The following is a 19,349-nucleotide window of genomic DNA, read 5'->3' as shown; positions in this document are numbered from 1 at the left end:
AGTTGTGTTGTTCCAATCCAAGTGGGCAGATGCCGCTCTCCCATGCGCTGTCAAAAGGAATTAAAAAAAGCGATCTAACAATGCGGCTTGTTTGCGGTTAAGTTCATATGTTCAGGAAATTATCAGGTTCAGTTGGAATAAATAAGACACCATCTTCCTAGCAGTAAGAGAAATGAGTTTGTTCAGTACAGACCAGACTTCCTCTCTTGTTTTGCACCATCACCCATCCCTTTATTATAAATCAGGATGAGTGCCTCAGCCGTACTAAAGCTGGCCATACACTTTTCATACTTTGGCCATTTCCTGATGGACCAACCAAAATTTGCTCGGTGGATGGCCGTTGGCCATCTCCCACCTGACACTACTCAGTTGAAAAATGAAAGGACCCCGACGTTTGCTGGCATTGTCATCGCTCACGGGGTACTGTACTTTATATTTGGTGGTCTTGTCCGCCTATCCGGAATTTTTGACCTGTATAATAAACTGACGACAACATCGGTCACTCCATCTCCAGAGCTGGCACTTCTCTCCCTACTGCCTGGATCTATTAAATCAGTGAAACTGGATATCCGGAGACAGCTGGTGGCTGTTGCCTAGGCCAGTGGTGGGCAACCTTTTTTTTCAACTGAGCCAAATCTCGCCAAAACCACGATTGAAATTTATTTTGAGAGCCACATTTTTAAAACTGAAAATACATCCCCCATATAGTAATTCATCCCCCATATAGTAATTCATCCCCCATATAGTAATTCATCCCCCATATAGTAATTCATCCCCCCTATAGTAATTCATCCCCCCTATAGTAATTCATCCCCCCTATAGTAATTCATCCCCCATATAGTAATTCATCCCCCATAGTAATTCATCCCCCATATAGTAATTCATCCCCCATATAGTAATTCATCCCCCATATAGTAATTCATCCCCCCTATAGTAATTCATCCCCCACAGTAATTCATCCCCCCTATAGTAATTCATCCCCCATATAGTAATTCATCCCCCATATAGTAATTCATCCCCCATATAGTAATTCATCCCCCATATAGTAATTCATCCCCCCTATAGTAATTCATTCCCCATATTGTGTCAATTCACTTACCTTTGCTCCGCGCGTTCCTCTCGCTGTGTTCCCGCGCCGTTCCGGTCTTCAGGGCGGACTGTGAGAGGAGAGGAGTTCGTCACGCTGCCCCGCCTACATCCTGACAGCCAATGTTTGCCACGCTCCGCGGGCCGAATTAAAAGGTCTGCCGGGCCGTAGTTTGCCCATTGCTGGGCTAGCAGCAGAGTCCTGACTTTTGGGGCGGCCACCCGAGAGGAGGGAGGGGAGCGGGCGACCGGCACACAGAAGAGCCGCATTAAAATGTGTAAAGAGCCGCGGCTTGCCGACCACTGGCCTAGGCAGTTATCCCACGCCATTGGAAGTCCACTTCTGTGCCTTCCTTGGGAGAATGGGTTTGTGAGTTGGACTCTATCCATGACCCTGAACGCCTGTTGGAGCAGGAATCGGAAAAAACAGATCTGCTCTCCTCTATCTGGACCCCTTGGACCTTGTTCTACTATTCCTCCGAATTCCACTCTCGGGTTGCCAGTGGAGCGGCCCCTCCCCTGACGTAGCCATGGTGGGGCGGGTATACCATCCCTGATTCGTCTCATTCTTCCCTGTTTTGTATCAGTCCCTTTTATTCTCTCTCTTTCATTTCCTCGTTTTTCCTTTCCTTTTTTTTTTTTTTCGCTAATATTTTTTGTTGATATATAATTTTCCAGACAAACATTTTCTTTTATTTTTCGGTTATTGCATAATTCTTATGTGTTCCCACACCAGACAACTCCGGTTTCCTAAGCTATGGAGCCCGGGGCTGTGATCTACTTCTCAGTTTGAATATTACACATTGTTCTTTTACGCCAACCTGCCTCATTGTATTATATGTATGTTATACTCATTTCTGTGATACATGCGGATTGGTGCCTACCACTAAATCCCACACATTTTCTCTTACTGTACTTATCCTTTTTGTTATTATCGGTCTCATTGAAAACTCAAACTTAAATTGAAAAGAAAAAACGAAAGAAGCCTGGCAGAAAACTGCCAGCCAAAGAGCACCTACATCCAAGCAGATACAGGTACGGTGCAAGCATTTTGACAGTCGGCAGGAGATTAGTCCATCTAGACTATGCAGTATGAATAGCGGGATCAGATTTTTTTTCTGGTTCTGCCTGCAGTCTACAAAATAATCTATATGTGTAAGGTCAGCTGACATTGAATTCTGGAGAAGCCAGTAGCTACACACAATTTACAGACACCCAGACACCACAGAATGCAGTGGACCCTATAAAATTAACAGCGGTGCGCTTTTAAAATGGTGCAATTTTGACATTAAAGTGCAACTACAGTGCATTTGAGGACCACAAATGAAAAACGCTAATTCGTTTTTAATATCCAATGCAAACTCTCATCTAACCATGTCTCCATGGTTTTTACTGAGAAGTCACTTTGGAACAACACCCCCCCACCCCAAGAATTTCTAGCCGTGACCATTTTGAAGAAGGGCAGATGATTCAAAGTATTTACTGAAATCCATCTGCCCTTAGCTCAGGCATGCAAGCAGGAAGATGTGCTTAGCTTAGAAAACCCCTCCTCAAGATTCCTTGGATGTATGGCACAATTTGCACAGGCCTGGAAACCAGAAAGTAACTGATTAAAAAAACAAAAAAAAACAAGCAAAATGATATATTTCCTATTTACTAATGCTAGTAGCATAAGGATTAAAAATGATCAATGTTGGCTGACAAAGTGAAGTTCCACTTTAATATTTGTGCCACGAATAAACATTAAATCGATATACACTCACCCAACCACTTTATTAGGTACTCCTTGCTAGTGCCAAGAAAATCTCCCACACACCATTACACCACCACTACCAGCCTGAACCATTGATACAAGGCAGGATGGATCCACCACACCATTACACCACCACCACCAGACTCAACCATTGATACAAGGCAGGATGGATCCACCACACCATCACCACCAGCCTGAACCATTGATACAAGGCAGGATGGATCCACCACACCATTACACCACCACCACCACCATCCTGAACCATTGATACAAGGCAGGATGGATCCACCACACCATTACACCACCACCATCCTGAACCATTGATACAAGGCAGGATGGATCCACCACACCATCACCACCAGCCTGAACCATTGATACAAGGCAGGATGGATCCACCACACCATTACACCACCACCACGACCAGCCTGAACCATTGATACAAGGCAGGATGGATCCACCACACCATTACACCACCACCACCATCCTGAACCATTGATACAAGGCAGGATGGATCCATGCTTTCATGTTTATGCCAAATTCTGACCCTACCATCGGAATGTTGCAGCAACCAGTCTGCCCATTCTCCTCTGACATCAACAAGGCATTTTCATCCACACAACTGCAGCTCACTGGATATTTTCTCTTTTTCGGACCATTCTCTGTAAACCCTAGAGATGGTTGTGTGTGAAAGTCCCAGTAGATCAGCAGCTTTTGAATACTCAGACCAGCCCATCTGGTGACAACAACCACGCCACGTTCAAAATCACTTAAATCCCCTTTCTTCCCATTCTGATGCTCGGTTTGAACTTCAGCAAGTCGTCTTCACCACGTCTAGATGCCTAAATGCATGGAGTTGCAGCCATGTGATCGGCTGATTAGCAATTTGTGTTACCAAGCAAATGAACAGGTGTACCTAATAAAGTGACTTGTGAGTGTACATGTTCATGTGGCATGAGATAGAAATAAGAAAATTCCAGTATGTGAACATAATATATGGATTTAATTTCATAATCTAGTGTCCACCATTGCTCCATCCCAGAGTTGGGTAGCAAAGCTGTTGCTGAGTGTTGCTCCTTTATCACTTTATCATCTTTGATAGATTTATAATCCTCCTTGTAATAAACGTTCTGATTTTTTGTGTCGCCTCATGTTGAGCCAGAAAAGTCCACCTTTTTTGGGGAACAGTTTTGTTACTATTGGTTTTGGTATATATTTTTGGATGTAGCACAGTGAAGGTCTCCTTAATGTCACTATGTTATTGATAAGAAAAAAACAAAAAAACAAAAACACCACGACTTTAGTATCACTTTAACATGTTATACCGTATATACTCGAGTATAAGTTTTTCAGCACATTTTTTGTGCTGAAAACGCCCCCCTCGGCTTATACTCGAGTCAACGTCTGCGGGATGACATGCCGTCCCTGTCATCTGGACACACCCCTGGGATCAATCCTCGCCGGTGATTGGCCACCAGAACTGTAGCTCAGGAGAGGCACACAGGCGCCCAATCACCGGCGAGGAGGTGCAGCTTGGAGAGGAGGAGCCGAGCGGCACCGCGAAGTGAAGAGGAGGAGAGCGGCAGGAGAAGGAAGACATCTGACCGGTAAGTGTGTACCATGGGAGAGGGAGGGAGCGAGCGAGCCCAGGCTGGAGCAGGGGTCAGCAAGGTAAGTATCATTGGTGTCAGTGGGAGGAATAGTGCCCAATCATTGGTGTCACTAATACCAACGATGGGGCACTATTCCTCCCCCCACTGACACCAACAATGGGGCACTATTCCTCCCCCCACTGACACCAACGATGGGGCACTATTCCTCCCCCCACTGACACCAACGATGGGGCACTATTCCTCCCCCCACTGACACCAACGATGGGGCACTATTCCTCCCCCCACTGACACCCCACAAATATTCATGTGATTTTATTGGTCTCTCTCTTTATTTTTTACATTGACTAGTAGGTGCCTCATTTCCCACCCTCGGCTTATACTCGAGTCAATAGTTTTTCCCAGTTTTTTGTGGTAAAATTAGGTACCTCGGCTTATATTCGGGTCGGCTTATACTCGAGTATATACGGTACTTACCTGCTCTGTGCAATGGTTTTGCACAGAGCAACCTGGATCCTCCTCTTCTTGGGTTCCCGGCTAGCACTCCTGGCCTCTCCCTCCTGTCAGGTGACCCAACAGCACGCAACTTGCTATTGGGGCACCCAAGCAAGCGAGCTCCCGAGACAGCTCTGCGGGTCCATACACATACAGCTGTGGCTCGGCCTCGACCCCCCTCCCTCTCCCGATTGGCTCACTGGCTGTGACTGACTGCAGCAGGAGCCAATGGAGAGTCCCAAGAGAACTGAGGCTCTCGTGGACAAACGCTGGATTGGGATGGGGTTCAGGTAAGAGTTAGGGGGGCTCTTAACTCACAGAATGCATGAACATAAAAACCTTGTGCCTTTAAAACCACTTTAAAAGGAAAGATATGTGGGGTAGACAGTAGTGCTACAATATCTGGTTGAAAGGTTTAACATATTGACTATGCTCCCTGTAAGCATCTCAAAGTTTATGTACTATACATCTGACTGTAGTATGCCTGTACAGGATGAGTTTCAATATTCCACCGACATACCGTTTTATCCTCCCTGAAAAGCCAGCCGGTTTGGGCACGTGTAAACGTGATGGATTTTGTAGACAAAGTTGCTGAATAGATATCGCTACTCATTAAAATATCCACCTCCTCTTCGGTCTCCATTTCCGATTCCTGTAATGAAAAGGTTTATCAATACAGGTCAATACAGGACTTTGTGCGTCTTTATACTCTCATTATAAACGGACGACATCACAGTTTTTGCAGTACACAAAGTTGCTAGAGGATCAGAATTCAATACTACCAGAAAGACTGAAGGGAGATGTGTAGAGGGAATCGAAAAGAAAGCAAAGCATTAAAGCGCAAGTTCAGCTGTAACAAACAGCCAGCAGGCAGGCAGGCTTTGATTGCAGAAGAGAGACATTGCAGATCTCTTCTGCAATAAAATGCCCCTACCCATCTACTTGATGACTTCTCCAGCACTGTAAATTGAGCTGCGCATGCGCAGCTCAGCATACAGTGCCTGGCCAGCTCCTGAACATGCACAGTACTGACATCATTCTGCACTGACCAATAACGGAGGTGGAAGACCGGCTTACAAGAGAAGATTCTGGTGTGGGACTGTTGAAAAGGTGACTAAACCCTCTGGTTCCACATTAGGCATTGATCTGTGTCATATATACAGATCGATTTTCCTTTAATTTTGGAGGTCACAACAGTCCGGGAGTGCAGCTCCAGTAGGTGGTGGTACATTTGACCAACACATTGAAATTTGAGCAGTTTCAAAATTGGTCAGGTTAATGGATGGATAGAGAGATGGAATTTGGGGAAAATGTGGGATGAATAGGTTTGGTAGGCTTTTAAGTGATTCAGCATCTTCTATGTGCTGAATTTGAAAAGATGCGCTGGGCTCCTTGTTCAGTTCATGGGACTATCCTTTGAGTGCAGAGCCTGCAAGGGAACCACATTTCCTTTGACGTACCAACTGAAGCACCAAGATAGGGGTTCATTTTTGCTCTGGGGTTCTTGTATCTTATCACACGGCCTCTGTTCTGCCCACCTCTCTAGTTACTACTCTATTTTAATTACACAGGAGGGGGTGGGGGAAACATACTGCAGTCCTTAGCATTGCATCATAGTGGGAAAGAGGTAGGCAGTAGTTGTGGGTGGGCTCAAAGGACAGGAGCGGTGGGCAGACTTGTCATCATGCCTCTAGACAGATGTCAGACGGCACAGGAACCAGCAGTCAGTCCGTCCTGAATTAAGCAAAAGATGTCAGACTTGGACGATTTTTTTTCCCCACAAAGGGAGAGAAAGCTGTGAAGGGCACAGTTCAGCAATAAGATGGCAAGACAGGAAGCAGCTTGTTACGGGGGGCACAAAAAAAACAAAAACAAAAAAAAAAAAAAAAAAAAAAAAAAAACAGAAGTGACCCCCATTTACCATCAAGCTTGAGTGCCTTTTTGTCACTATATGTGCCAAATCACTAGAGCAGGGATCTCCAAACTGCAGACCTTTGCTAGCCATTACCTTGCTTCATTCCTATTCCTCCCACTGACACAAACAATGGGGCACCAAATCTTCACCTGATACCAATGACGGGGCACGATTCCTCCTCCTACTGACCACAAACCCTGAGGCCATGTTCATTCTCACTAATGCTGGGCCTGGGACATTATCTGCCCCCATTGGCCACAATCTGGCCCATCTAAAGTCTGAAGGACAGTAAATTGGCCCTTTGTTTGAAAAGTTTGGAGATCCCTGCACCAGAGTATACTTTCATGGCTGCTTACTTGCCGCTTCTGAATAATCCTGGTTTCTATGAGTCAGGCAGTACCTAAATCACTTCATAGACCTCCTAGTAAGGGTCCACTCGGTAAGGTTCTCTTTAAAGTGTTACTAAACCCACCACAGAAAAAGCAGTCTGTATATAAAAGCAGGGCAACCAAACTGGGCATCTATGTGGCAAATGAGGTTTAATGTTGAGAAATGTAAGGTTCTGCACTTGGGGGCTAAGAATATGAATGCATCATACATACTATTAGGGGTACAACTGGGGGGGTCAATGGTGGAGAAGGATCTGGGAGTTCACAAGCTTAATAATGGCATGCAATGCCAAGCTGCGGCTTCTAAAGTGAGCAAAATCCTCTTCTATTAAAAGAGGTATAGACTCCAGAGAGAGAGATCATTTCCCCCGGTACAAATCATTAGTAACACCTCATCTGGAATATGCAGTTCAGTTTTGGGCACCAATTCACAGAAAGAACATTGGGGAACTGGAGAAAGTACAGAGAAGGGAAACCAAACTGATAAGAGGCATGGAGGAGATCAGCTATGAGGAAAGATTATTCTCTCTTGAGAAGGAGATTAAAGGGGGATATGATCTCCATGTATAATACATAAGGGGGGATATGATCACCATGTATAATACATAAGGGGGGATATGATCTCCATGTATAATACATAAGGGGGATATGATCTCCATGTATAATACATAAGGGGGATATGATCACCATGTATAATACATAAGGGGGGATATGATCTCCATGTATAATACATAAGGGGGGATATGATCTCCATGTATAATACATTAGGGGGGATATGATCACCATGTATAATACATTAGGGGGGATATGATCACCATGTATAATACATAAGGGGGGATATGATCACCATGTATAATACATAAGGGGGGATATGATCACCATGTATAATACATAAGGGGGGGATATGATCACCATGTATAATACATAAGGGGGGGATATGATCACCATGTATAATATATAAGGGGGGATATGATCACCATGTATAATACATAAGGGGGGATATGATCTCCATGTATAATACATAAGGGGGGATATGATCTCCATGTATAATACATAAGGGGGGATATGATCTCCATGTATAATACATAAGGGGGGATATGATCTCTATGTATAATACATAAGGGGGATATGATCTCCATGTATAATACATAAGGGGGGATATGATCTCCATGTATAAATACATAAGGGGGGATATGATCTCCATGTATAAATACATAAGGGGGATATGATCTCCATGTATAAATATATCAGTGGTTCATATAGTGAACTCGGTGTAGAGTTATTCACCCTGAGGTCATCACAGAGGACAAGAGGGAACTCTTTACGTCTGGTGGAAAAGAAATGTAATCTCCAAACACGGAAAGGTTTCTTCACAGTGAGAGCTGTGAAAATGTGGAATAGACTCCCTCAAGAGTTGGTTCTGGCCAGCTCAGTGGATTGCTTTAAAAAAGTCCTGGATTCTTTCTTGGATACACAGAATATAACTGGATATAACATTTATAGGTAAAGTTGATCCAGGGAATATCCGATTGCCTCTCGGGGGATCAGGAAGGATTTTTTTCCCTGCAGGAGTAAATTGATTCATGCTTTGCTGGGTTTTTTTTTGCCTTCCTCTAGATCAACTGTGGGTGTAGATTTATAACTTTTTTTTTTTTATGGTTGAATTGGATGGACATTTGTCTTTTTTCAGCCAGACTAACCATGTACCTCTATGCAGTATAGCATGCTTGCAATACTCACTGTGGAGCCTAAGGGGTTAATCCCACGCATTGTGCAAAAAGGCTGTTTGAGCCTGTCTTCTCCGATCCTCTCCTTTCACTGTAACCAAGACATCTGCCGACAGTACACAGCTCTAGGAGCTACTCTGCACAGTCTCAGTTTGATGTGTATGGCTAGAAAGTTTATTTTTTTCTTTAGGAGAGTGCATGTGATCAGCATGGGGCCAATCAGCGCTGTTCAGACAGAGGGGCAGGGGTCCTGCAGCCTCATAGGACAATCAGGGGAGAATGAAAACTCCTGCTATAAGCTTTAACCAGTGCTCAGCTGGACACTGATAGAAGTCTCATGACTACTATATACTGCTGATGAGAAAAGGTATTTAGCAGTTTAGATTTACTAAAATAATTGCACTTCCATGTTCTGTGTACTGTGGGAGACCGGATATAGTGAATGCAGGTGTCGGGGAGACCGGATATAGGGAATGCAGGGTCCGGGGAGACCGGATATAGGGAATGCAGGGTCCGGGGAGACCGGATATAGGGAATGCAGGGACCGGGGAGACCGGATATAGGGAATGCAGGGTCCGGGGAGACCGGATATAGGGAATGCAGGGTCCGGGGAGACCGGATATAGGGAATGCAGGGTCCGGGGAGACCGGATATAGGGAATGCAGGGTCCGGGGAGACCGGATATAGGGAATGCAGGGTCCGGGGAGACCGGATATAGGGAATGCAGGGTCCGGGGAGACCGGATATAGGGAATGCAGGGTCCAGGGTTTAGCAACACTAACCTTATAAGCAACAGGAAGTCTTTGAAACCAAAGTCTACAGCAGATAAACCGGTAGCTCTGGGCTTGATAATTTGTATTATTGGTTTATAGATCTCAGAAGTAGTTACAGTTCCTTTTCATGGACTCACCTCATGATGTATTCTCTGGTAAACTTTCTGTTCATTGTCTAAAACTACAAAAGATTCAGAGGGGGGAGCATCGCCATTGAAGATGAAGCTGAGGTCCCCTCGTTGGCACTTCATGTCGGTGAAGTCTATGAGAGTAGTGTCAAGCCTGGAATAGGAAACAGTGCAGATGACTCAGCCAATCAAAACAGTCCAACAGCTTAAACCATATGAGGAATAAACTGAAAATTGTTTGCATCACTTTATATTACTAAACAGAAATTAAAATTCCCTGTCCAACCTAACTAAACACTACTAGAAAAATAAAATAAAATGATGCAAGCTTCTATAAAAACAAATAAAATGCACCCAAACTTATTAAAAAAAAAAGTGCATTTAATAATTTTAGCATGCTGACCCAAAGATCATTGCAACCAACATCAGTGAATGATGGCTCCTGCAGACTCCTCCCCTAGGCCTTGGTCTGTATGGAGGTAAGGACCTACTGTTACAGAGCTGGAGGAAGTGACCAATGGACTACAAGTGATTGGACTGCATGCCACAGTGGCTTATAGGACTTTCATCATCCATTCACAAATCAATTTAGGGGGTCTGTGAATGGAAGACTACAACTCTGAGTGAAGCCATACAGCCATGCTGAATTATACATGATGAAAGAATGCTGTAGGGACAGGAACTCCACAATTCAGTCCCTTGTTCTGAACTCCGCTTTGCAGGGATGGCAAGATGTTGATACCAAATAAAATTCAGGCATTTACACTGCTTTTATTTAATACACATAGTGCATATAGTGATCTGGTAAGGATTACAGAAATGCATCAATTTATGTCTTTTATATCTGCCTGGAAGCAGCTGGGCATTTCCTTGTGCTTGCTTAAGGCCTGATTCACACCTATGTGATTTTGGTGCTTTTTGCAGGAACAAACTACAGTCCATTTAACATGGTTTCCTATGACTCACGTTCACATCTATGCTTTTTTTCAGCTGCTGTGTTTTTGGAATGGGTCAGGGATTTCGTAAACATAAAATGGTACATTTTTGGTTCAACAGACTTCAATGGAGATGCAACAGAAAAGCATGTAGTGCGTTTTTGATGTGTTTTGCATTTTTTAATCTGCCCATCAAATCGAAAAAAAAAAAAAATGCTCTGCAAAAAGCCTTGTAGAAACTAATCAAAAGCAAACTGCAGAGGTGTGAACCAAGCCTTAGGCTTTGAAAGCCAGCCCTAGAAAGATTGCTTTAAAAAAAAAAAAGTTTAAAGTGCATTTCCATTTTTGCAGTAAAATGTGAGAAAATCCGGCTACATGTTGTGTGTTCCCATTTATACAGCATACAAAGAAAAAAAAAAAAAAAAAATCTTACCTCTTAGTGGTTTCTCAGAAAGCAACTTCACAGGCGTTTCTGAACAATTTTAGAGTGACTGTCCTAAGGCCAGACTAAGCTTCCCCTCATCACAATGTGTGAAGCCACATTCAAAATCTTAGCCCTTTGTTAGGATATACAGTATTAAAATATTAGTTTAAAAGCGAGATCTGCCAGCACAGAACAGCCGGGGTTAATACTGCAAACAGCTCCCTCAAAACAGCGAACCAAAAGTAGGATTCTTCAGTGCTGGAGTGACCAGAAAGCATCTAAATTGGTAAGCAGCAGTTCGTACATTTTTGCTTTAGGACCAGTTTACACCACGGAAATGCAGTTCAGATGAATTTCTGCATGCACGTTTTTAAAGCGTTTTCTTGATGCATTCATGTGCGTTCTTGATACGTTTCAGTGTATTTTTTACCACTTTTTTCATATTACATAGGGACATATGCGTTTTGGTGCATTCCAGTGCATTTTACCGCATTCGCATACAGTCCAGGCAAATGCATGTTCTACTTTTTCTTTTCTGGAACGGATTTCATTGGTGTGAATTATGCCAGTGGAAACCACCTACTTTTCATACGTTTTGATGAAAAAAAAATAAAAACACGCACTGGATTGCCTGTGGTGTGAATCGGACCTTAAAGCGTAACTAAACCCTCCTATTCTTTACAGCCAAGCAAGCATTTTAGCTTCTGTTTGATCTGCAACAGCTATGGTGCTGCACATGTGATCAGTCATAACACCAGCCATCTAATGGTTTGACTGCACAATCAAATGTTATTCAGGGAATGCCTTGACTATTTTGGGAAACGCACATCAATGAGTTTATTAATAAGTTATGATATATGAATGATAACAGGTTTTAAAACATAAAGTAGGTGTTATCCCAATTTGGTTGCAAAGTGGAAATACACTTTAAAAGGTTTCTACATTCTTGCGGCAGCGAAGATGAACGGAGCCCAGAAGACACGAGAGCTTCCACTTCCAAGCACTTGTGTGCAAAAACCCTAAAAGATGTCAATACTTCGCACTAAATAAATGTTTATTATATGGCGATTCACTCAAAACATGAATTCTACTGTGAACGGTATGCCAGACTCTCCCAACAAATCTCTAGTTTACATTCTGTGAAGACCTTAAAAAGATTTTCAATTATCAAAGAGAAAACTGGAAACCTCCACCCTTGCTGTGTCCTGTTCAGCTGTTTAACCTGCGCTAAAAAGCAGCTCTGGTTCACCTGCGCTAAAAAGCAGCTCTGGTTCACCTGCGCTAAAAAGCAGCTCTGGTTCACCTGCGCTAAAAAGCAGCTCTGGCTCACCTGCGCTAAAAAGCAGCTCTGGCTCACCTGCGCTAAAAAGCAGCTCTGGCTCACCTGCGCTAAAAAGCAGCTCTGGCTCACCTGCGCTAAAAAGCAGCTCTGGTTCACACCGGTGCGACATTCGATTTATAAATCGCACCTGAAGTAGCATCTAAAGTATTTCTATGGCACGGTCTTAATTAGTGCGATCTGAAGTAGCGCAATTTGGAAAAAGTAGTGCAGGAAGTATTTTTTAATTTCATTGCAACTTGCATTGCCTTCTGTTAAATAAAGTCGCAAGCTGCAGTGAAATCGGAGGAACATATCACACGGATCTGCGGCATTGAAATCACGCTACCTGAAGTGAAGTAGAGCGATTTCAAAGTAGTATTCAGTGTGAACCAGGGCAAACTTCTGGTTCACACTGCTGCAACATGCGATTTACAAATCGCACCTGAAGTCACATCTAACCTATTTCTATGGCACCGTGTTAATAGGTGCGACTTCATTAGCGCACTTTGAAAAATGAATTCCTGCATTACTTATTCACCACTTCAGTGCGCTTTAACTCGCATTGACTAGAAGGTAAATGGCACTGAAATCGAACTTGTTTCTATATCAGCGCTACTTTGAAGTCGTGCCTTAAAATGGGACAAAACCGCACCACTTTGAAATTTCATTCGGTGTGAACCAGAGCTAAGGCTAGTGAGATTTGGCAACGCTAATGGGCTTTGTTTGGGCACCACAACTCTTTCCAATGCAGGCTCTGTTGCATGGGTGTCTGCCCGGCCTCACAGCCACTTGGCTGCACTGTTAAAAACAGATTAAATAGTTGGGTAATCTTGACAGGACAGAGCAAAACATGGAGGTTTTCCCATTCTATTAGTTAAAATCCCCTTTAAAAAAGGCTTACACTCAAATATTAGCTCGAAGCCATGTTAGCAGTGTTACTGGGAAGGATTAATTGCTGAACTGCTTAAAATGTGAACTCCAGCTTCCCCTTCAGTCTTGCACAGTTCTACAGGCTCCTTTCCTGGACTGAAATTGCTTATACATTTTTCACAGCACACTGAGCTTCGGACAATGTGCATTATAAGCTGCAGCACGTTATACAGAGCCGCCTCTTTTCCTTGATGGAGGATGTCCAGCGACATCGAACGGTGGCCATACACACCACAATCTAATTGATCCCTGAGTACAATCTCATTTAAACTTACCAAAACTATACTATATTGCCAAAAAGTATTGAGCTTCATGGAATGGGTTTCCATGGCCGAGCAGCTGCATCCAAGCCTTACAACACCAAGTGCAATGCAAAGCGTCCAATGAAGTGGCGTAAAGCAGAGATGTTTTCTCTGGAGTGACAAATCACGATTCTATCTAGCAATCCAAAGTACGTGTCTGGGTTTGGCGGTTGCCAGGAAAACGGTACTTGCCTGACTGCATTGTGCCAAGTGTAAAGTTTGGTGGAGGGGGGATTATGGTGTGAGGTTGTTTTTCAAGGGTTGGGCTTGGCCGCTTAAGGAACTCTTAAGGCGTCAGCATACCAAGACATTTTGGACAATTTCATGTTTCCAACTTTGTGGGAAGAGTTTGGGGATGGCCCCTTCCTGCTCCAACATGACTGCACACCAGTGCACAAAGAAAGTTCCATAAAGACATGGATGAGCGAGTTTGGGGTGGGGGAACTTGACTGGCCTGCACAGAGTCCTGACGTCAACCCCATAGAACACCTTTGGGATGAATTAGTGCGGAGATTGCAAGCCAGGCCTTCTCATCCGGCATCACTGCCTGACCTCACAAATGCGCTTCTGGAAGAATGGTCAAACCTTCCCATAGACACCCTCCTAAACCTTGTGGACGGCCTTCCCGGAAGACTTGAAGCTGTTATAGCTGCAAAGGGCGGGGCCAACTCAATATTGAACCCTGTGGACTGAGACTGTGATGCCATTAAAGTTCATGTGTGTGTAAAGACAGGCAGTCCAATAGTTTTGGCAATATAGTGTATGTAATTGGAGAGCAAACCTTATACAAGCCAATCAATTTCTATCCAATCCACAGGTCCTTACATTCTATAGCTCATGGTAGATTTATAGGACACTGTACACTCAGACTGTATGATCAGCTTTAAGTATAACTAAAGGCATTTTTTGGATAGAGTAAGAGGAATTAGAATATCTAATCAGTTTTTATTGCTGTTTGTGTCCCCATTATGGAGATTCACCCCATCTGTCCTGCGTATCGTTATCATTGAAAGTGAAAGTAAAAACAAACAAACAATCTCAAACTTTGGGTTGACACCAGAACAGTAACAGGGGAAATCCTCCAATGGGTACATTAGTTCTGGTGACCCTGATGCCACCCTGGTTTTCCCTCACTTTGGAAAGATTTCTGTTCACTTCCTGTTTGGCTAAGGGACAGAAATGCAGGGAAATCTCCCCAAAAAGGGATACAGATGGGGAAAAAAAATAAACCCCCTTACTCTAGCCAAAACGGGAAAAAAAGTTTTGCCTTTAGTTCTACTTTAACGCTTTCCTTCCCTAGCCTGACTGATAGCCCATCTTTTTCATTTACTGTATTACAGTTTAAAATCAGAAGGTTCAGCATCATATGTGGGTGCAGTTGCCTAGGAACAGCCACTCCACCAGACTGACACCCACCTGGAAAAAGGTATTTTTGGTATTTGCATTATTCCAGAAGCCAGTCCATTGTTTGACAGGTCATGGGAGAAGTACTGAGGCAAAGTGCCAAGTTTGCAGGCCATGTACAACATCCTACAGACCCCTCTCTCTAGCCATGATCTGCCTGTACTGCATAGAGGAGTAATGACACCCAAGGATATCAGATTTTATTTAAACATTTCAGGAACATGTTGATGGCAGAATGGAGGCGTACGGGAAGGTAAAATATAAGCAGATTAAAACTCCGCTTTAAATAGGACACTCCACTAAAAAGCAAAATCCACTTATTACATCTCCCTTCTTTCTAAAAGGTGGAAGCTGGGTAGAAGACCATTATATTTTGTTTTCACAGGTTTGTATTTAGTGCTAGATCTGCTTCAGCGTTCTAGGACCATTATATTAGGCCCATTCTTATAAGCTTCACGTTTATGTAAAGCCATTTTTTTAGCTTTTGAAAGAGAATAAAACCCATCCTGCTTTTTATCTTGCTCTGTCCTGCAGGGGAGATTTTCCCAAAACAGAACATATGTGCCATGACTATCATGCTGTCTTTATGGTGATTTCCTTACATTGGGTCTGGATGGGTCCCCATTTGGAAGTTGGTCCTTCTAGTTAAAGATTATGTATACAAGACCATTGGCTGTTTACTGACTGTATCTCAATTTCCCACCGAGGGGCAGTGGCTTACTCATTTGCACCTCTATGGGCAACATGCACAGGCTATGAATTCCAGTCTACCCTACTGATTGATATTACTCTATTAAAAGATTAGGAGTGGGTTCCAGTGTACTGATTCTCCTCCGCAACATCTCCAAAATATGTTCGTTCCTAACCCCAGACACTACTAAACAACTCATTCACTCACTTATCTCACGACTCGACTACTGCAACTCCCTCCTCACCGGCCTACCTCATCACAGACTATCCCCGCTTCAGTCTATCCTGAACTCAGCGGCCAGACTCATCCACCTTACAAACCGCTCCGTATCCGCCACCCCCCTGTCATTCCCTCCACTGGCTTCTGATTGCCCAACGTATAAAATTCAAACTACTAACATTGACGTACAAAGCTGTTGATAACACTGCCCCAAACTACCTCACCGACCTGATACCCAAATACCACCCAACCCGTACTCTTCGCTCCTCACAAGACCTCCTACTCTCTAGCTCCCTGGTCTCCTCCTCCCATGCCCGACTCCAGGACTTCCCCCATCCTCTGGAACTCACTACCCCAATCCATCAGACTGTCACCTACCCTCCTCACCTTTAGGCGCACCCTGAAAACCCATCTCTTCAGGGAAGCCTACCCCGCCCTCACCTAACTGCCGATCTCCTACCACTCCATCCCCCACAGCCATTTCCTCCTGTACCACTATCCCCTCCCTCCTAGATTGTAAGCTCCAAGGAGCAGGGCCCTCGATCCCCTCATGTATGGTATTGTTACTGTATTGTCTCATGCGCTGTCTCCCACTATAATGTACAGCGCTGGGAAAACTTTGGCGCTATATAAATATTGTATAATAATAATACTGATTCTGTCACATGTGCTCCTGAAGAAGGATTCCCAAAATGTATCAAGTTCACATGTGGCTTGTAATCGCAATCTTTACATGTTGTGAGCAATTTTTAATAGTACATAACATTTTTACGGTACTCAGTTTCTCTTCTGTGTGTCCAAAGTCCATGACTACATATTCTGTTTAGAGTTGTATATGTTCTCACTAATGCTATTCACATGACCTGGTCCCAAGAACTGTTGGGGTGCCCAACCAAATAGTTTATCCTTTCAGTCATGGTCTAGGGTTTGGATTCTGCAAGCAGCACTGGAGGGAAGCCAGAGTAACTGGTAGCATTTTTTTTTCCAGTTAAGGTTAGAGTTCAGCCTTTCAGTTCTTTATTACGAGGGGCGTTCAAGTCAAACCTGGACTTCTGAGATTATACAATAAAAGAAAGTTTCAAAGAGTGGAAAAACTGCATTTATTTTTCGACATACTCCCCTGCTACATTTATACACTTATCCCAGTGTTTAACGAATACCTGGAAAGCTTCAGCATAGAAAGATTTGTCAGTACGCCTGAACCATCCTAGGACAGCCACCATCCTAGGACAGCCACCATCCTAGGACAGCCTGCTTCACTTCGTCATCATTGTGTTCACCGTTCCAACAAACATATGTGCAATTCACAACAGGATATGCGTCGATTATCCAGGATCAGGAGTTCCACACACTGGATTTTCACAGTAATTGACTGCTGTGGGCTGGCAAACAACACGGTCAGGATTGTCCCAGATGGATGTAGGGCCATCTTTGAAACATTTAGACCCTTTAAATGTCTTGCTGCAGTTGAGCATCTCATCACCGCACTGTGCTTGAAGTCTTCTGTAGATATTCGCGGGTTTTACGCCTTTGTTCACAAGACACTTCATCACCACACGCTATGCCATCTACGTACTAACACGGTTGTCTGCCATCTTGACTAACGGTCTCTGGACTGGCCATCGACATTTGCACCACCTATCACACACACTTGCCACTTACTACTGCGTGTAGTACCGCCACGCTAGCATCCCTTTTCACCTTTGTAAAAATTAAAAAGTTCCAGTTTGACTTGAACACCCCTCGCATGTATCCAACACAGTAAGACTTAAAAACAGCTTCTGAATTAATGGCACATTTACCACAGAGGGCACCTGCCAGATTCAAGGAGTTCTTTCACTTATTAATTTAGCAAATCAAAGCTCAAAACAGTAATGATCATTTTTAGTTACTTAGAACACAAAGATTATTTGGAAAGTAATTCTAATAATTTGCAGGGTACTGGTAATGTACACAAGTCATGCGGCACTTGAGATAAGGTGACCCACGGAGGGGGTTACTTTGTACTCACTGGCTTCTCTATAGGAGGAGCACATGTTCTAATAAAGGCTCGCCCTGAAGTCAGTCACCAAATATCAAGATTAATAATCCATGTATGTTAAAGGTGTTAAGATTAGGAAGACGATGTTAAATGACAAAATATACCTCACTCAGCCCAAGAATAAAAGATGGACACACACCTGATATTAATACCTTGTTTATAGATCTTGCATGCATCGGAAGGCAGGATACGGGACAGTAAAGGCACTGAACAGAAAGATATGGCATTTAATGATTATGAAGAGCCAGAGTCAAACAGCTAGCATATTCTCCACTTCAATGAATATTGAAACTCCAATTTCACCCCTCTACCCCTTCATGTAATTTATCTGTATACTTACCTTTTCTTTCAAATGTCTTCTGCCCAGTCATGGGACACTCGGGGTCTTTCCCTCCCATTAATTTATCCAGCAGTTAGCAGTAATAAATAATGCAGGGAGTGTTGCTGATGTAACCACCGTACTCTGCATGATTGTTATGTGACGGCAGCAATGATGTGCCCAGGGACAGGTCCATGACTCTGCACTCACAGGTATGGGCATGATATTTGCTGGGGCAGAGCTGGAAAGCAAGCGAGTATTTCGGCTAGTTTTTTTTTTTTTTTTTAATACTTTGCACAATGAGGAATGGTTTAAAAAAAACAAAAAAAAAACAAAAAAAAAACCAAACAAAAAAAACGGAGGTTATTTTAAAAGCCCAGTTCCAAGTTCTAGGAGATCTTTCACTTCTATTTTGCCTCCTGTCCTTGTAATCATCCCCAATGGAGACACAAAAATCACTGAAAACGTAACAGAGGTTTAAATTGTCTAACTGTCCAAGGAATGCTTAAATTATAGTCTAGATCGTAAGGAATATTTCCCCTCACATCCAGTTCAGATGGCCGGTGTCACTGAGGCAAGTAGTAAGGACATTATCCCTAACCTTGGTTCACACTGGATCCGACTTTGAAATTGTGTGACTTCACTTGAAGTCGCACAATGTCACTGCGACATCAACTGCAATTTAGCAAACACCTGTGCAACTTCACACACAGATGTCTAATCAAGTTGCACTTGAAATCTAAAAAAAAAAAAAAAAAAAAAAATTAGTGCAGGAACTTTTTCTTTAAAAACAGTGCGGCGCCACAAAATGAGCCAAACCGATTTAAGCGGTTCCATTGCTGACAATAGGGTGCGACTTGTCATGCGATTTGAAACTGTCAAATGGTATA

General features: G+C 43.4%; 1 protein-coding gene across 1 annotated transcript in view; it reads right to left on the bottom strand.

The window, feature by feature from the left end:
- Window positions 1-2,562: 2,562 nt before the first annotated feature.
- Window positions 2,563-19,349, bottom strand: part of LOC149431413 (ankyrin repeat domain-containing protein 13C-like) — a 65,931-nt gene continuing 49,144 nt past the window's right edge. Inside the window, exons 6-9 of the mRNA XM_089665624.1 lie at window positions 18,280-18,346; window positions 9,883-10,027; window positions 5,462-5,593; window positions 2,563-2,674 (exon numbers count right to left, since the gene is read on the bottom strand). Of these exons, the coding sequence (XP_089521750.1) occupies window positions 2,591-2,674; window positions 5,462-5,593; window positions 9,883-10,027; window positions 18,280-18,346 (428 nt within the window). The 3' untranslated portion in view covers window positions 2,563-2,590. The remainder of the gene's footprint in view (window positions 2,675-5,461; window positions 5,594-9,882; window positions 10,028-18,279; window positions 18,347-19,349) is intronic.

This window comes from Staurois parvus, unplaced genomic scaffold, assembly GCF_062004578.1.
Source record: "Staurois parvus isolate SC_StPar_1 unplaced genomic scaffold, SC_StPar_1.0 ptg002276l, whole genome shotgun sequence".
NCBI lineage: Eukaryota > Metazoa > Chordata > Amphibia > Anura > Ranidae > Staurois > Staurois parvus.
The sequence above is the reverse complement of the archived record's forward strand: the minus strand, read 5'-3'. Positions and strand labels throughout refer to the sequence as shown.